This window comes from Medicago sativa, chromosome 7 (assembly GCF_051527215.1).
Source record: "Medicago sativa cultivar Bolivia chromosome 7, Bolivia_mono, whole genome shotgun sequence".
Taxonomy (NCBI): domain Eukaryota; kingdom Viridiplantae; phylum Streptophyta; class Magnoliopsida; order Fabales; family Fabaceae; genus Medicago; species Medicago sativa.
The window spans coordinates 34,726,564-34,740,258 of NC_140755.1; the positions used below are offsets into that span (position 1 = coordinate 34,726,564).

Below are 13,695 nucleotides of genomic sequence, written 5' to 3' on the forward strand. Positions count from 1 at the left end.
AACGTGCATTGATTCTTCAACACAAAATGTTTCTGAATTATACACTCTGTATGCCTTTGACCTTTCAGAGTAACCTAAAAAGATTCCTCTTTGGGCCTTGGCATCAAATTTCTTTAGGTAGAGCTTGTTATTTAGAATGTAACATGTACATCCAAATTGATGAAAGTAAGAGATATTGGGTCTTCTTCTGTTAAAGAGTTCATATGCTGTTTTCTCCAAGATAGGTCTGATATAGATTCTATTTTGGACATAACATGTTATATTCACTGCTTCTGCCCAGAAATGTTTAGCCAAATTGTTTTCATTAATCATGGTTCTAGCCATTTCTTGTAAAGTTCTATTCTTTCTCTCTACAACCCCATTTTGTTGTGGAGTTCTAGGAGAAGAGAATTCATGGACAATTCCAAGTTTTTCACAAAAGTTTTCAAATGGCTCATTTTCAAATTCTCCACCATGATCACTTCTAACTTTTAAAATCTTCATTTCTTTTTCAGACGGTATTTGAGTGCAGAAGTTACTGAATACATCGAAAGCATTATCCTTACTTTTCAGGAATTTTACCCAACTCCATCTGTTGTAATCATCAACAATAACTAATCCATATTTACTTCCATATAAGGATGCAGTGCTAACTGGTCCAAATAAGTCAATATGGAGTAATTCTAAGGGTCGGGAAGTTGAGACAATGTCTTTTGTTTTAAAAGATGATTTCACAATCTTCCCCTTCTGGCATGCACCACAAAGTGCATATGAATGATAGTCAATGTCTGATAGGCCTTTGTCAAGTTGTAACTTACTAAGCTTAAAGATTAATCTCCAGTTAGCATGTCCCAACCTTCTGTGCCATATCCATTTCTTATCATTCACTGACAGAAGACAAATTACCTTCTGGTCAACCAGTTCAGAGAAGTTAATTTTATAGACATTCTTCATCCTCTTTCCCTTGAAGATTATGGACTTGTTATCTTTGTTGATTACTGTGCAGTTGGTCTTTTCAAACATCACATCATAACCATTGTCACAAAACTGACTAATACTCAAAAGGTTATGTTCAAGACCATCTACCAACCATACATTATTAATTGAGATAGAGGAGTTACCAATAGTTCTTGTACCAATGATCTTGCCAGACTGGTTGCCTCCAAACTTCACAATTCCTCCTTCTTTCATTGTGAGAGTGAGGAACATAAACTTCTCTCCTGTCATATGCCTTGAGCAACCGCTGTCTAGGTACCATGATTTTTGCTTTTCCTTTGCTCTTAGACATATCTCTTTTTTTATCTTCAGAGTCTGAGTCAGGATATGCTTCTGAAGTCTTAGTAGTCACTAACCCCATAGCTACCTTAGAGTCTTCTTCAGCTTCTTCCTTTTCTGACCCAGATTCACTATCCAAATCTTCCCAGGTTGCCATTAAACTCTTCTTAATCTGCTTCTTGAATTTCCTTGTGTTGAAGCTTGATTTCTTTGACTTATCCTTTGATTTCTCCTTCTGAAGATCAGGGCAATCAGCAATGAAATATCCAGACTTCGTACAATTGAAGCATCCCTTCTGATCTTCTTTCTTAGAGCTCTTGTAGCCACCTCTCTTACTCAGAAACTTCTTGTTCTTCCTTGCCAGATACTCAAGCTTGTTTGAAAGCATAGCCATCTTATCAGTAGGATCTTCATCAGAGTCTCCATCAGGTGTTTCATCTTCAGACTCAATAACTTTAAGAGCTTTTGATGACTTCCCTTTAGATGGTTGAGCAATAAATTTACTCTACTTAGAAGGCTCATGTTCATTAAGACTAATCTCATGAACTTTGAGAGAGCTGACAAGATCTTCAACACTTAGAGTGTTTAAATCTTTAGCTTCCTCAATAGCAGTAACCTTATATCTCCATCTAGCAGGCAAGCTTCTTAGTATCTTGCTAACACAATCAGAAGCAACATAGCTCTTCTTAAGTATTTGTAGTCCAGAGACTAGGGTTTGAAACCTTGAGTACATTTCCTCAATAGTTTCATCATCCTTCATCTAGAACAACTCATACTGATGAACAAGCATAAGAGCTTTTGCTTCTTTGACCTTCTTGCTGCCTTCATAGTTAGAACAAAGAGAAGCAAACATTGATTTAGCAATGGATTTGTCACTCATCTTCATATACTCTGCTTTAGGTATAGCAGTGACAAGTGTTCCTTTGATAATATGATGCTTCTTGTAAAGTTTCTTCAGAGCAGGAGTATGTTTCTTTCTGTCAACAGCAGCTCCTTCTTCATCAAGGACCAAGTCACCAACACCATCTTCAAGTATGTCCCATAGTTCTTCATCTAAACCCATGATATAGCTGTAAAAATTGGTTTTCCACCAAGAAAATTCCTCAGGATCTCCATTGAACTTAGGAATCTTTCCAAAGTTGGATTTCTTGTCACCATAATCATATGGAACAGCATGATTGTGCGCAGGTCCAACAACAGAGGTATCATCAGCAGACATGTTTTTTCTCAGAACTTTTTCTGTTACACTGTTAAGTGTTAAGACAACAGACCAATGCTCTATATACCAATTGAAGGTGAGAAAAACACAAGAAGGGGAGTTGAATTGTGTTAGCTTTTTCTTCGTTTTCTCCTAAGCTGAAAACACTGACCAGAAGCAAATAGAGTTCTACTTCTGAAGTGATGTTCTGAACAAACTTGCATGGGATAAAAACAGAGAGAGAAGGAAGAAAGACACAAATCAATTATACAGGTTCCTTCCACAAACCGGAAGTAGTCTTGTCCCCCTTGCACTTCCAAGGAGAGTTCACTATAATGTAATATTTGATGCTCACTACTAAAACTTGAAAGAGACTTCAAACTGCTCAAGCACAACTGCAAGAGACTTCCTATGCTCCTGAACACAATCAAGAGACTTCTATTGCTCAAGCACAACTGCAAGAGACTTCTAATCAAACAGAATTACAAAGAAAAATGTTTGAGGTTGAACACTTGATATGCAATCAATGGTGTTCACAATACAAATCAAATACAGACTCTTAAGACTCTAGAATTTCTTAGATATGAACTTTGAAACAGAAATTCTAAATGAACTTTGAATGCAGAACAATTTCAGCAGAGTTTTGGGACTATGTAAATTGTTGTTGAGTCCTTATTCCCATTACCAATCTCTGAGTCTTCACTTCTTTATATAGAGGTATGAAAGAGACGTTGTGAATTGCCATCACATCAAAAAGAGTCGTTTGAAGCTTTGATCAACACCAATGATCTATTGCCTGATATGATAACTGTCCTATGAAGGATCAATTTCAAATCCATTCCCATTGTGAAGGAACATCGTTGCAGGCATAACTGTTTTTCTTGTCATGTAGCAGAGACAAAACAGAGTAGTGGAGGTAGTGGTTGTACACTTCGTACAATTGTACTTTGTCAACGCTTTTTAAAGATAAGCATCCATTGCCTTCAAATCCATTCAAAACGATCGTTGATTCACATTTCCAGTCTTCTGCAATGCTTAGACGAGTTTAAATCCATTGAACAGCCCTTGAAGCTTTAAGTCTTGCATCTCCTGATGAACTTTAGCTTCTGGTGATCTTCAGCTTCTGATGAGATGCTTTTGATGAACTTGCTTCTGATGACTTCATCACTTCAGGAGCACTTTTGACTTCAGGGGCACTTCTCTTCAGACGCTTTAAGCTTCCTTTTTGTTGATTTCTTAGCTCTCTTTTTTCATCCAGAACCTATTTAAGGTGTAAATTTTTGTCTATGGTCCTGTACACTTGAACAAATATTAGCTTATCCAATTGACAATTTTTAATACCTTGTTATCATCAAAACTTTCAAAGGTTCATTGTTAAACACATTTTGTTCCAACACTTTTTGATGCAGATTATGTTTCTTTCAATGGTTTTATAGATGATAATTTGCTGGTTGATTTACTTTGCATGGCCGAAAATATACTTGGTTTAAGGGTGATGGGAGTTCAATGAGTAGGTTAGATCGTTTTCTTCTATCTGAGGAGTGGTGTTTGGAGTGGCCTAATTGTATTTAGGTTTCTCTTTTGTGTGGGTTGTCAGATCATTGCCTGTTGGTGTTGATAGTTGATGAAGAAAATTGGGGCCGAGGCCATCTCGGTTGTTGAAATGTTGGCAAGACACACCTGGGTATAAACTTTTTGTTAGTGAAAAATGGAAGTCTTTTTAGATATCGGGTTTGGGTGGCTATGTTTTGAAAGAAAAATTTAACCTTATAAAGAAGGCCTTGAAGGAGTGGCATGTGCTGCAAATTCATTCTTTATCCAGACTTAATACTAGTATATGTTGGCAGCAGTCGAGGCTCTCTTGGCTTCGAGAGGGAGATGCAAATTGAAAATATTTCCATTTCATTCTGTCTTGTCGTAGGCGCAGGAATTCTTTGGGTTCAATTATGGTGAATGGGTCTGTGGTGGAGGGTGTTTTACATGTCTGTCAGGCTGTTTTCTCCCATTTCCCCACTCATTTCCAAGCTCTTCATATGGTGCAGCCTACGGTTGAGGATTTGCATTTTCGGACTCTGTCTTTTGCTGAAGGGGGTGGTCTCATTAAGCCCTTTTCGGTAGAAGAAATTAAGGTGGCTATTTGGGATTGTGATAGTTTCAAGAGTTCGGGCCCAGACGATATCAATTTCGGTTTCATCAAGGACTTTTGGTTAGATTTGAAAGAGGACATCATGCGGTTTGTCGCTGATTTTCATCAGAACGGGAAGCTGACAAAAGGTATAAACACCACTTTTATTGCTCTTATTCCCAAAGTGGACAGTTCCCAGTCTTTAAATGATTTTCGACCAATTTCTTTGGTTGGAAGTTTGTATAAAATACTAGTAAAATTGTTGGCAAATAGATTGAGACAGGTGATTGGGAGTTTATTTCAGAAACTCAGTCTGCTTTTGTTAAAAATAGACAAATCCTTGATGGAATTCTAATTGCAAATGAGGTGGTTGACGAGGCTCGTAAATCAAAGAAAAAGTTGATGATGTTTAAAGTTGATTTTGAAAAGGCATACGACTCAGTGGATTGGGGGTATCTTGATTCGGTGATGGGCAAAATGTGTTTTCCTAATTTATAGCGGAAATGGATCAAGGAATGTGTAACCACGGCTACTGATTCTGTTCTTATGAATGGTAGTCCCACTGATGAATTCGTTCTTGGCCGGGGTCTATGACAAGGCGACCCACTTTCACCTTTTTTGTTCTTATTGGCAGCTGAGGGCCTGAATGTTATGATGAAGGCTATGGTTGAGTCAGAGTTGTTTCGTGGTTACAAGGTTGGAGGGGGTGATTTGATGACTTTATCCCATCTTCAGTTTGCTGACGACACCTTACTATTAGATGAAAAGAGTTGGGCTAATGTCCGTGCGTTGAGGGTTGTGTTAGTTCTTTTTGAGGCGGTGTCTGGTCTAAAAGTTAACTTTCACAAAAGTAGTTTGGTTGGGGTAAGCATTGCTGAATCTTGGTTGAATGAGGCCGCGGCGATTTTGCATTGTAAAATGGGTAAAATTCCTTTAGTTTATTTGGGGTTGCCTATTGGTGGAAACCCGCAGAGGTTGTCGTTTTGGGAACATGTGGTTATAGGCAAATTTCTTGGGTAGGATGGAGGTCTGTGTGTTTGTGAAAAATTTTTGCTTGTTAAAAAAAAAAAAATTACTCAAATGATAGATAGACTTGCACTAAAAAGTAAAGCCGTAAATACATAATTATCTTCACTTTTTGGGATTCTAATGGTGCATCTTTCATCTCTCAAAAAAATAAAAATGGTGCATCTTTCATGAACCAATTGATTGAAGTAAAATGACCAATTTACGAGTTTTATCATTTCGATTCACTAGCAGAGACTAGCTCACATTTCAAGTCACTTATTTTCTTCACATGTATGTCAATTTCACTAACACTTAAAATTATTTTGGGTGTTAAGAGAGATTTTATACTATGTCTAACATCATGTTCTGAAAAATGTCGAAATTCCTACATAACCAAGAGCTTATATAAAGGACAGATATAAACTTAAGATAAATATATAAAAATCATACATTAGAATATATAAGAGAAATATTTCACAAAACAAAAAGAAAAAAAAATACAATCAAATGCTATTGGCTAGCAAAAGAATAAAAATTAACTGACAAATTCAACTTCATAAGATCTATTTTCTTCTTTCAAAAAAAAAAAAGATCTATTTTCTTTATTGCAAAAAATATATGCCAACGGTCCACTTCATGTTTGTGGCATGTGCTTATTCACATAGCAGTGTATGTGGAATCATTTGATGGCATTGTAGTAGCATTTGCATTTGGATTTGCATTTGGATTTGGATTTGCATTTGGATTGGTTGATGAATGCTTCTCTATTTCTTTCTCAGCTCTCTCTCCTGCTTTTGTCACATGTAGGTCCATTTCTGCTTCAGCCTCTTTTGCCAACCTAACCTCATGAGCTATGTCCACTCTTGCTTGTGCAATTTCCTTCTCAGCCTGGATAAACATTTTAAGTTCAACTTTTTCTATCTTTTGCATTCATAAATGTGTAATTGTTTTTTTTATATATTACTATTACTATTATTATTATTATAAACCAAAATATCTTTAACTTTTGGTCTTTCTTGCTATGAAAATATTAGGTTAGGGAAGACACACATACACATTCATTTAAAGTAAAAAAAAAATAAATAAATAAAACTATGAACAACCTAGATTTAGAGAGATACACACATCTTAACTAACTATATAGGATCTCATTGACTAAATTACGGTGATTAAGAAAAATTGTATTATTATGAAATATTTTTTAAAGAGAAGATTAATTTTTCTTCTTATAATATCAAATGTAATTAAAAATTTGAAAAATTCCTATAAAATAAATAGACAAAAAAAAAATCTCAAAAGTTTCATATCTTTAAAGGAGGGGTAGTACTAACAAGCATTGCCAGTATAATTTTTAAAGTATACCTTCTCCTGGGCCTTTGCTTCTGCCCTAGCCTTACGCATGGCATTCATGTCTTGAAGCTTTTCTTTAACACCTGCATTTTTCCTGATATTTATTATTCACGAAGCAATTTCACAATGTAAGTTATAATAACATATACTAGAATTTGAAGACTATATATTATAAACTATTAACTATATAATTATGGGTTCTCATTGTCTCCACTTCTTGCTCTTTTTTTATGGCTCTTTTACGTAGCAAGTGTCATTTAAAAAAACGTTAGGACTATTTTGTGGATCACAATGAATGGAAGTTATGGGTTCTCGGATTTCTTTTTTCGACTAAAAATGAAACTTCAAGAATTAATTGATTTCCATATTTAGACTGTTTTTGATTAAAAAAAAATGTTTCCATTCATTCAATTATCTTTTTTTTTGGTTCAATAGCCTAGTGGCTAGATCACACACTTTAAAGTGTGGAGAAGTGGGGAATCCAGGGTTCGAACCCCGGCCCCTGCAAACATTATCCCTGGTAGCTTCCAACTGAGCTACACTTACGGGATTTCAATTATCTAGTGAAGGGGTTTGTGTAACAAAAAAAAAAAAATATCTAGTAAAGGTTAGCACCAAAAGGAAAAAACAGTGAAGCTATTGTTTGTTCATATATTAATTTAACAACTGATTACTAACATTGATGGTTCAAAAACAAATATATACAATGTGATCAACGGCCAATTGATGAGAAACTACCTTTGGATCGATGTGAGACATATCAGCTAAACTTCATGCAAATAAGTCCAAACTGTTTCTTAATCTTTGGACTAAGATGAATTATTCCTCAATTGTTAACTATGTGTCGATTTTTGTTGCCTTTTGGGACCAGCTATCTCTACCTTCAATTTCTACAAGAGATATGGCTATGGCATGAGCTCGTTCTCTTCTCTAGGGTCAAGTTCTATGAACTTACATTCTTTGTAATCTTTCGACCGAATAGGCTTCTCATCTCGTTCTGGATCTCTTCGGTTCTTCTTGAGTTTGTTGGTGTAAAATTGTCTAACTACTTGATAATGTTGAAATATAATTGCAAACTCTTGTATATGTGTTTGTTTGTACTATGTTCTAATTAGTAAGTAACTACTTGTAACTACTTATCCTAGTTTCTAGCTAGATAGTTAAGACTCAAGGCTTTACTTGTTTTGCAAGCAATAGAAAACAAGTTGTATTATTTTCATCTCTTTCTCTCATATTCTAAATGTCACCATTCTCCTTTCAATCTCACATAACCAAGATCAATTTGTTCACCAACAAATCGGTATCTAGAACTTGGTCATAAGGATCCAAAAGAAGAGATAATTAACCATGAATGCTAATGGTAATATCTATGCATCTACAAGTTCTTGATGGGAAAAACTGAGAAAGATGGGTGAAACAAATGAAGGTGATCTTTGGGTTTTAAGAAGCGCTTGAAATTATTAACATTGGAGTTGAAGCTCTCTCTGCAAATCCCACAGAAGTTCAGAGAACTGCGCATACAGAAGCCAAGAAGAAAGATTGGAAGGCTCTCTTCTACATTCATCAGCGCGTGGACAACAAGGTATTTGAAAAGATTGGTGATGCAGAAAGCTCTAAGGAAGCATGGGACCATCAATGCATACCATCAAATCACAATTTGAAACCATTAAATTATGCTTACTAGCAATTGAGTAGAACAAATGAATGGTCACAATATGAGCATCTCCAAATAATAATAAAAAACATGGATGAATTGAACTATGAAATCACATCTTCAAACTAAAATACATTTTTCTCTATTAAAGAATGATCCTAAATAGCTTATGGCTAAAATTTTCTCTTAATCAGTATGGAAAGTAAACCAATCCAAGTAAATGTTGCCTCTGAAACACTTTGTTTTATTTCCAATCTTCTGATCCTATGGAATGTATTATTTTATTTCCAATCTAGAATATGTTGAATCAAAATTTGTTCCGAAATACTTCTGTGCAAACCCGACAACTTCAATGGAAACCGCAATCCAAGATCAGAAATAAAGGTAATCCTTCATCTTCACAGTAATAGTATTTCTCATAAATATCCATCATTTATCATGATGTCTGCATTAAATGCGATTCTTGTTTTGTAGGAATTGGCCAAAATGGTGATAACTTAACAACTTCTCCTATTATTAGCAGTGTTGGTGACTCCAATCCCGTAGACACAATTTTCTCAGGAAGGTCCTTAAGTTCTGCAAACACCTACATGATTACAAATAAGATGCATATATCAGTCATAGGACCTAGCATCTATGAACTACTAACACAAACACAGATACGTAGACACATGTGTCAATGTCGCGCTGGTATCCAACACCTACATGTGTCGGACGCCGGTCACACCTTCTATCTTAAGTGTTGTTGCTACATTGCTTAGCATCCTAAGATATTGAATTCAAGAAAAATGGATTCTTATTATTACAATCACAGATGTTTATAATCATTTAACTGTCAAAAACTCAACCACCATTTTGAGGTATAAAATAAAATCTTGGCCGCAAAGAACTTCGTCAGAAGCCTTAAGTGCAGTGACAGAGGCTCTTTCACACTTATCACATTCAATCTTTTATCAAACTATTCAAATTTTATTTGACTGACCTCACACGATAATTAACTTGGGCGACCTCAACAAATTAGATGTTCGGAAGGCCTACCTGGACGACAACAAAAATAAAGGTTTGGTAATCTTGTTTACCTTAGGATTATGTCATGTAGTAGGAAATTGTTGGTCCTGTGAAGAGTTGTTTTATGTCTCTCTCTTCAAAAATTAAGTTTTCATTATTCTAAGGGGGGAAAATATAAGAACCAACGATAATAAGTGTGAAGGAGATGTCCTGAACATTGTGTAAGCAAAGATTTAAACAAATGAATTTTTATATAGAGAGAATTAAAGATACGGCTAACCAATAATAAGTGTGTTTCAGATACTAGACCTTTGATCTAGAGAAAGTTAAATGTTTGTCATTTTCATATTATTTAAGCGAATGAATTTCTACTAGTTAAAAAAAACCTTGAAGCAATTGATAAGTGATATCTGATTTTCATATTTCTCAGCACACAGGTTCACAAGTGTAGGTTCGTTTTCACTCAACAGAGAACTCATCTTCGTAGATGATCTTAGGCATTGCATAAAAGAATTGAAGTGAAATTGAATCTCAATAGTTCAAGCTACTTAAATCTTTAGGATCATATTAATTATTCATAAATATTTCGTATGCTAAAATAATTATGGCCATTTTTATCATAAACCAACTGGATATGTTAGTAACTCAAAATATTTAATAGAAAGAAAACAATTATGTTGTGAAAAGGGAGATGTGATCGATCTTACTGTACGCTGCTGAAGTGTGGTCCCACGCTCAATGGCTACAGCCGGTGTCTGAGGTGACAAACCATGGTGCATTAGTTTCTGTGAGAGCGAAGGGAAGGTTGACAAGCCCATATAAACCACCAAAGTAGAATCAGGATCAGCGGCATTTTCTGATACAAATAGAGGATCGCTTCCCCCTTTCCTCGAATGCCCTGTGAGGAACCTCACGCTATTTGCAATACTGCAGTGAGTCAATGGAATCCCTAGCTCTGCTGCTATTCCAGATGCTGCAGTTATACCTGCAGGCAATGAGAATTAATTAAATTATAATCAACCACCACCATTTCAACTTCACTGTTTCGTTTAGATAACATTGCGTCCATAGATGTCACTCACATAACTAAAACAAAACAAAACAAAACAATAGCAGGAACAACATTTCAAGCTTTCATTTTGCATTCCTTTTCAATAACTTTAGTACTGTTTTGATTTGCTCATTTGAGCTTATCTACTGGCATAAGCACTTGTGAGACTGTTTGGTAGAGATTATGGAAACAGCTTATGACATGTCCATAAACTGTTTTCAGCTTACTGTTAATCAACTTATAGCTAATATGAAAACAATTTGACTTTATTTTATCATTTGTTGCAGAAATAGCATTTGCATAAGCACTTATATGGTAAGCGTTTGTGTTTAAGCGCTTAATCAAGTTGTTTATCCAAACAGACTCACTTTTGACAAGTCCAAGTTCATTATAATATATGCCTTATGCACATGTATATATATTTTTACAAATCACTTTCTTTTTGTGCACTCTTTAAAAGAAATAGATGAAGCAGTTTGTATTTTTCCAACAGAAAATGCCAATATAAGATGGTAGTTGTAATAACAACAGACCTGATCCCAGTTATATAGAGTTTAAGATATGTCTGTTATAGATTGATTGACAGATAACCATTTAAACTTTCAATACCTAACCGTTTTCCATAATGAATCGTCCCGGTGAAAATGAAAACCCCTTTTTATTATTCGGTATGATCAAATTACTATGAATTCAGTACAAAGAGGAAGAATGTATAACAATAATTTTGAAAGTAACTTCCCTCCTCGCATACATGTGTTTAATCAGTCATATTCATTCCTACAATGTTAACAAAAGAACAATGAGTGTTTCACACTCATCACCTCATGTAAACCGATATTAATGTTAGAATGATGAATTGGGAAGAATAAATGTGATGGAAAGGGAACCAAGTTATAAAGTGAGAGACGAAGTTAATGCGAAAAAATCAGGAATCTTAAGAAATTTTATTTGAATAAAATAGCACTTTTCAGACACATACTCACACAAGCACACACAAACAAAACAATGGAGAAATAGTGCCAATTTACATTTATGATGATTCAAACTAATTAACAGTTTCATCATGATAAAGCTGCTTAGAAGCATACCTGGAATAACTTTCACATGGATACCTTGCTGTTGCAAAAAATCCATTTCCTCGCCACCCCTCCCAAACACCTACAAATACCAAACAATAAAACATTCGCATAAACAAGCCATGAAAATCTAATGCATCAACTCCTTACTAGACAGTCCCATATGAAAACTCACCAACGGATCACCCCCTTTAAGTCTCACAACAGTAGCCCCAGCTTCTGCAAAACTTAAAAGAAGCTCAGGTATTTCCTCCTACAAGAAGTTCACCAATCAAACAAAAACAAAAATTCATCTCATCAGTATCATGTAACAAAACAACTCAACCCCACCAAAATAAAAATCACATCCAAATCCTAAAATAAAAAATTGAATAAACAACAAAACCATAAGGGATACGATAATTGACATAGCACTGATGGAAGGCGTGTCTTGTATGACGCATGTCTATAGCTGACAACCAACTAGTAAGGTGAGGTCTGCCCCCACTTACAAACATATTGTCGAGCCATATCTCATCCAATGTAGGACTCTTTAACGCACACCCCTCAAGCCCAGAACTGGATATCTGGAGTGTAACACGATAGAGGAAACGTAATAGCAGATGGTCCAACGAATTTTGGATGAGCTTTGATACCATATTGAAAATGGGTTGGCCTTAACCCATCTTTACAAAACCGGCTAGTAAGGTGAGGACTGCCCCCACTTATAAACACATTGTCAGTCCATATCTCGTCCAATGTGGGACACTTTAACACATACACATGTAATTACATGCAATTAGTTCTATTTTCTTACTACTAGTGTCTATATGTCTGTCTAGTATCGTGTCTGGTGTCTTTGCTTCATAAATTCACATCACAATCATAAAAGTTTATGCTTAAACAAATAACCAACACAAAAATGAAAACAACCCCACCTATCAAAACACAAAAAAAAAAAAATAACATTTTTATACCTGAGTTCTACTATGGTATCCAGCAGTTTTTCCCACATATAGAGGTTTAGCATCAGGACCAACCAAATCCAAAACATCATTAGAAACCAACCTATCATACAACAACAAATCAGCACTCTTAATAACTCTAACAGCCTTAAGAGTCAACAACTCAGGATCACCAGGTCTTGTTCCAACCATAAAAACATCCCCTAAAACACACTTTCCATCACTACACTTCCCTTCACTTTCCCTCTTCTTTTTCAATACCTGAACAAGCTTTCTCAGCTCTGGAAGCTGTAAAGCAATGTCATGTTCCCTTATTGAATCACCAAAAGGGGTTTTATTATTACAGCGTGACCCAAGTCTTGGATAATCTTCAGCTCGGGATCATCCAAGAAAAGGGTCGACTGAGGGCCACACAGATCCGGCTCAGACCACACTTTTGGAAGTTGAAGGAAATCTCCACTTTCAGAACGAACATGGACTGCCCTGATCAGCGTGATCGGCTCCTTGGAGGGTGTTCCCATCTTTTGCCTCTTCGAGGGCTCCTGCACCAGCTCTTTAGGAGGATCCTCACCTTCCAAGTCCACCACAGGACTAGAGGTAGAGCCAGGACCAGAAACGGCTATGAGGTGCTCCAAGTATTGGACGTTCTTGCGTCGCTTATTGGCAGAGATTTTCTTGCTCGCGACATTCACAAGGGCCCCCAAGTCTTTCATTTTTCCTGCAAAACATAGAAAGGGAGAATTCGTCAAATAAGGGGAACAAAACAAGAAAACAAGCAGATAAAAGACGAAAAGAGGGTACACACTACCGAGGCAATCTTTGAAATCCTGTGATGTCAACAACTCATGGGTATTGATGAGGCGGGGCTCTGTTACTTGTGTTCCGTCCTTATTCATCAATGGGTTCCCCCGTTTGTCGGTTTTGACCCTCCATGGGAGAGATTGAACAAACGCCCAAAGTTGTTGGCGCACGTCTATCTCCTCCTCCGTGAGACCAGAGGGGGTTCGGCCAAAATGCTTCGGCTCAT

The 13,695-nt window shown here is 36.1% G+C and overlaps 2 protein-coding genes and 1 long non-coding RNA gene across 3 annotated transcripts; 1 reads left to right on the forward strand and 2 right to left on the reverse strand.

The window, feature by feature from the left end:
• Positions 1–4,398: 4,398 nt before the first annotated feature.
• Positions 4,399–5,597, forward strand: LOC146905867 (uncharacterized). Its single transcript, XM_085728663.1, has 2 exons — positions 4,399–4,726; positions 5,212–5,597. Exons 1-2 carry the CDS (start codon positions 4,399–4,401, stop codon positions 5,595–5,597), a joined length of 714 nt encoding a protein of 237 aa, XP_085584789.1.
• A 424-nt stretch (positions 5,598–6,021) lies between these two features.
• On the reverse strand, positions 6,022–7,097 carry LOC146905868 (uncharacterized). The gene is made up of 2 exons (XR_015019962.1): positions 6,948–7,097; positions 6,022–6,473 (listed from the first exon to the last, which is right to left on the reverse strand). It is a non-coding gene; the product is annotated as an uncharacterized LOC146905868 (long non-coding RNA).
• Positions 7,098–8,575: 1,478 nt separating this feature from the next.
• LOC146905869 (S-adenosyl-L-methionine-dependent uroporphyrinogen III methyltransferase, chloroplastic-like) lies at positions 8,576–13,008 on the reverse strand. Its single transcript, XM_085727004.1, has 5 exons — positions 12,681–13,008; positions 11,900–11,977; positions 11,737–11,806; positions 10,305–10,582; positions 8,576–9,175 (listed from the first exon to the last, which is right to left on the reverse strand). Exons 1-5 carry the CDS (start codon positions 12,858–12,860, stop codon positions 9,026–9,028), a joined length of 756 nt encoding a protein of 251 aa, XP_085583130.1. The 5' UTR covers positions 12,861–13,008; the 3' UTR covers positions 8,576–9,025.
• Positions 13,009–13,695: the final 687 nt, after the last annotated feature.

Excerpts from the sequence above, each read along its gene's own strand:
- LOC146905867 (XM_085728663.1), top strand. The coding sequence starts at position 4,399 with ATGGTGAATGGGTCTGTGGTGGAGGGTGTTTTACATGTCTGTCAGGCT. Across the intron at positions 4,727-5,211 it reads GAACGGGAAGCTGACAAAAG|CTGAGGGCCTGAATGTTATG; the intron begins GTATAAACACCA and ends TCTTATTGGCAG.
- LOC146905869 (XM_085727004.1), bottom strand. The coding sequence starts at position 12,860 with ATGGTTGGAACAAGACCTGGTGATCCTGAGTTGTTGACTCTTAAGGCT. Across the intron at positions 11,807-11,899 it reads TTAAAGGGGGTGATCCGTTG|GTGTTTGGGAGGGGTGGCGA; the intron begins GTGAGTTTTCAT and ends TGGTATTTGTAG. Across the intron at positions 10,583-11,736 it reads CCATGTGAAAGTTATTCCAG|GTATAACTGCAGCATCTGGA; the intron begins GTATGCTTCTAA and ends CATTGCCTGCAG.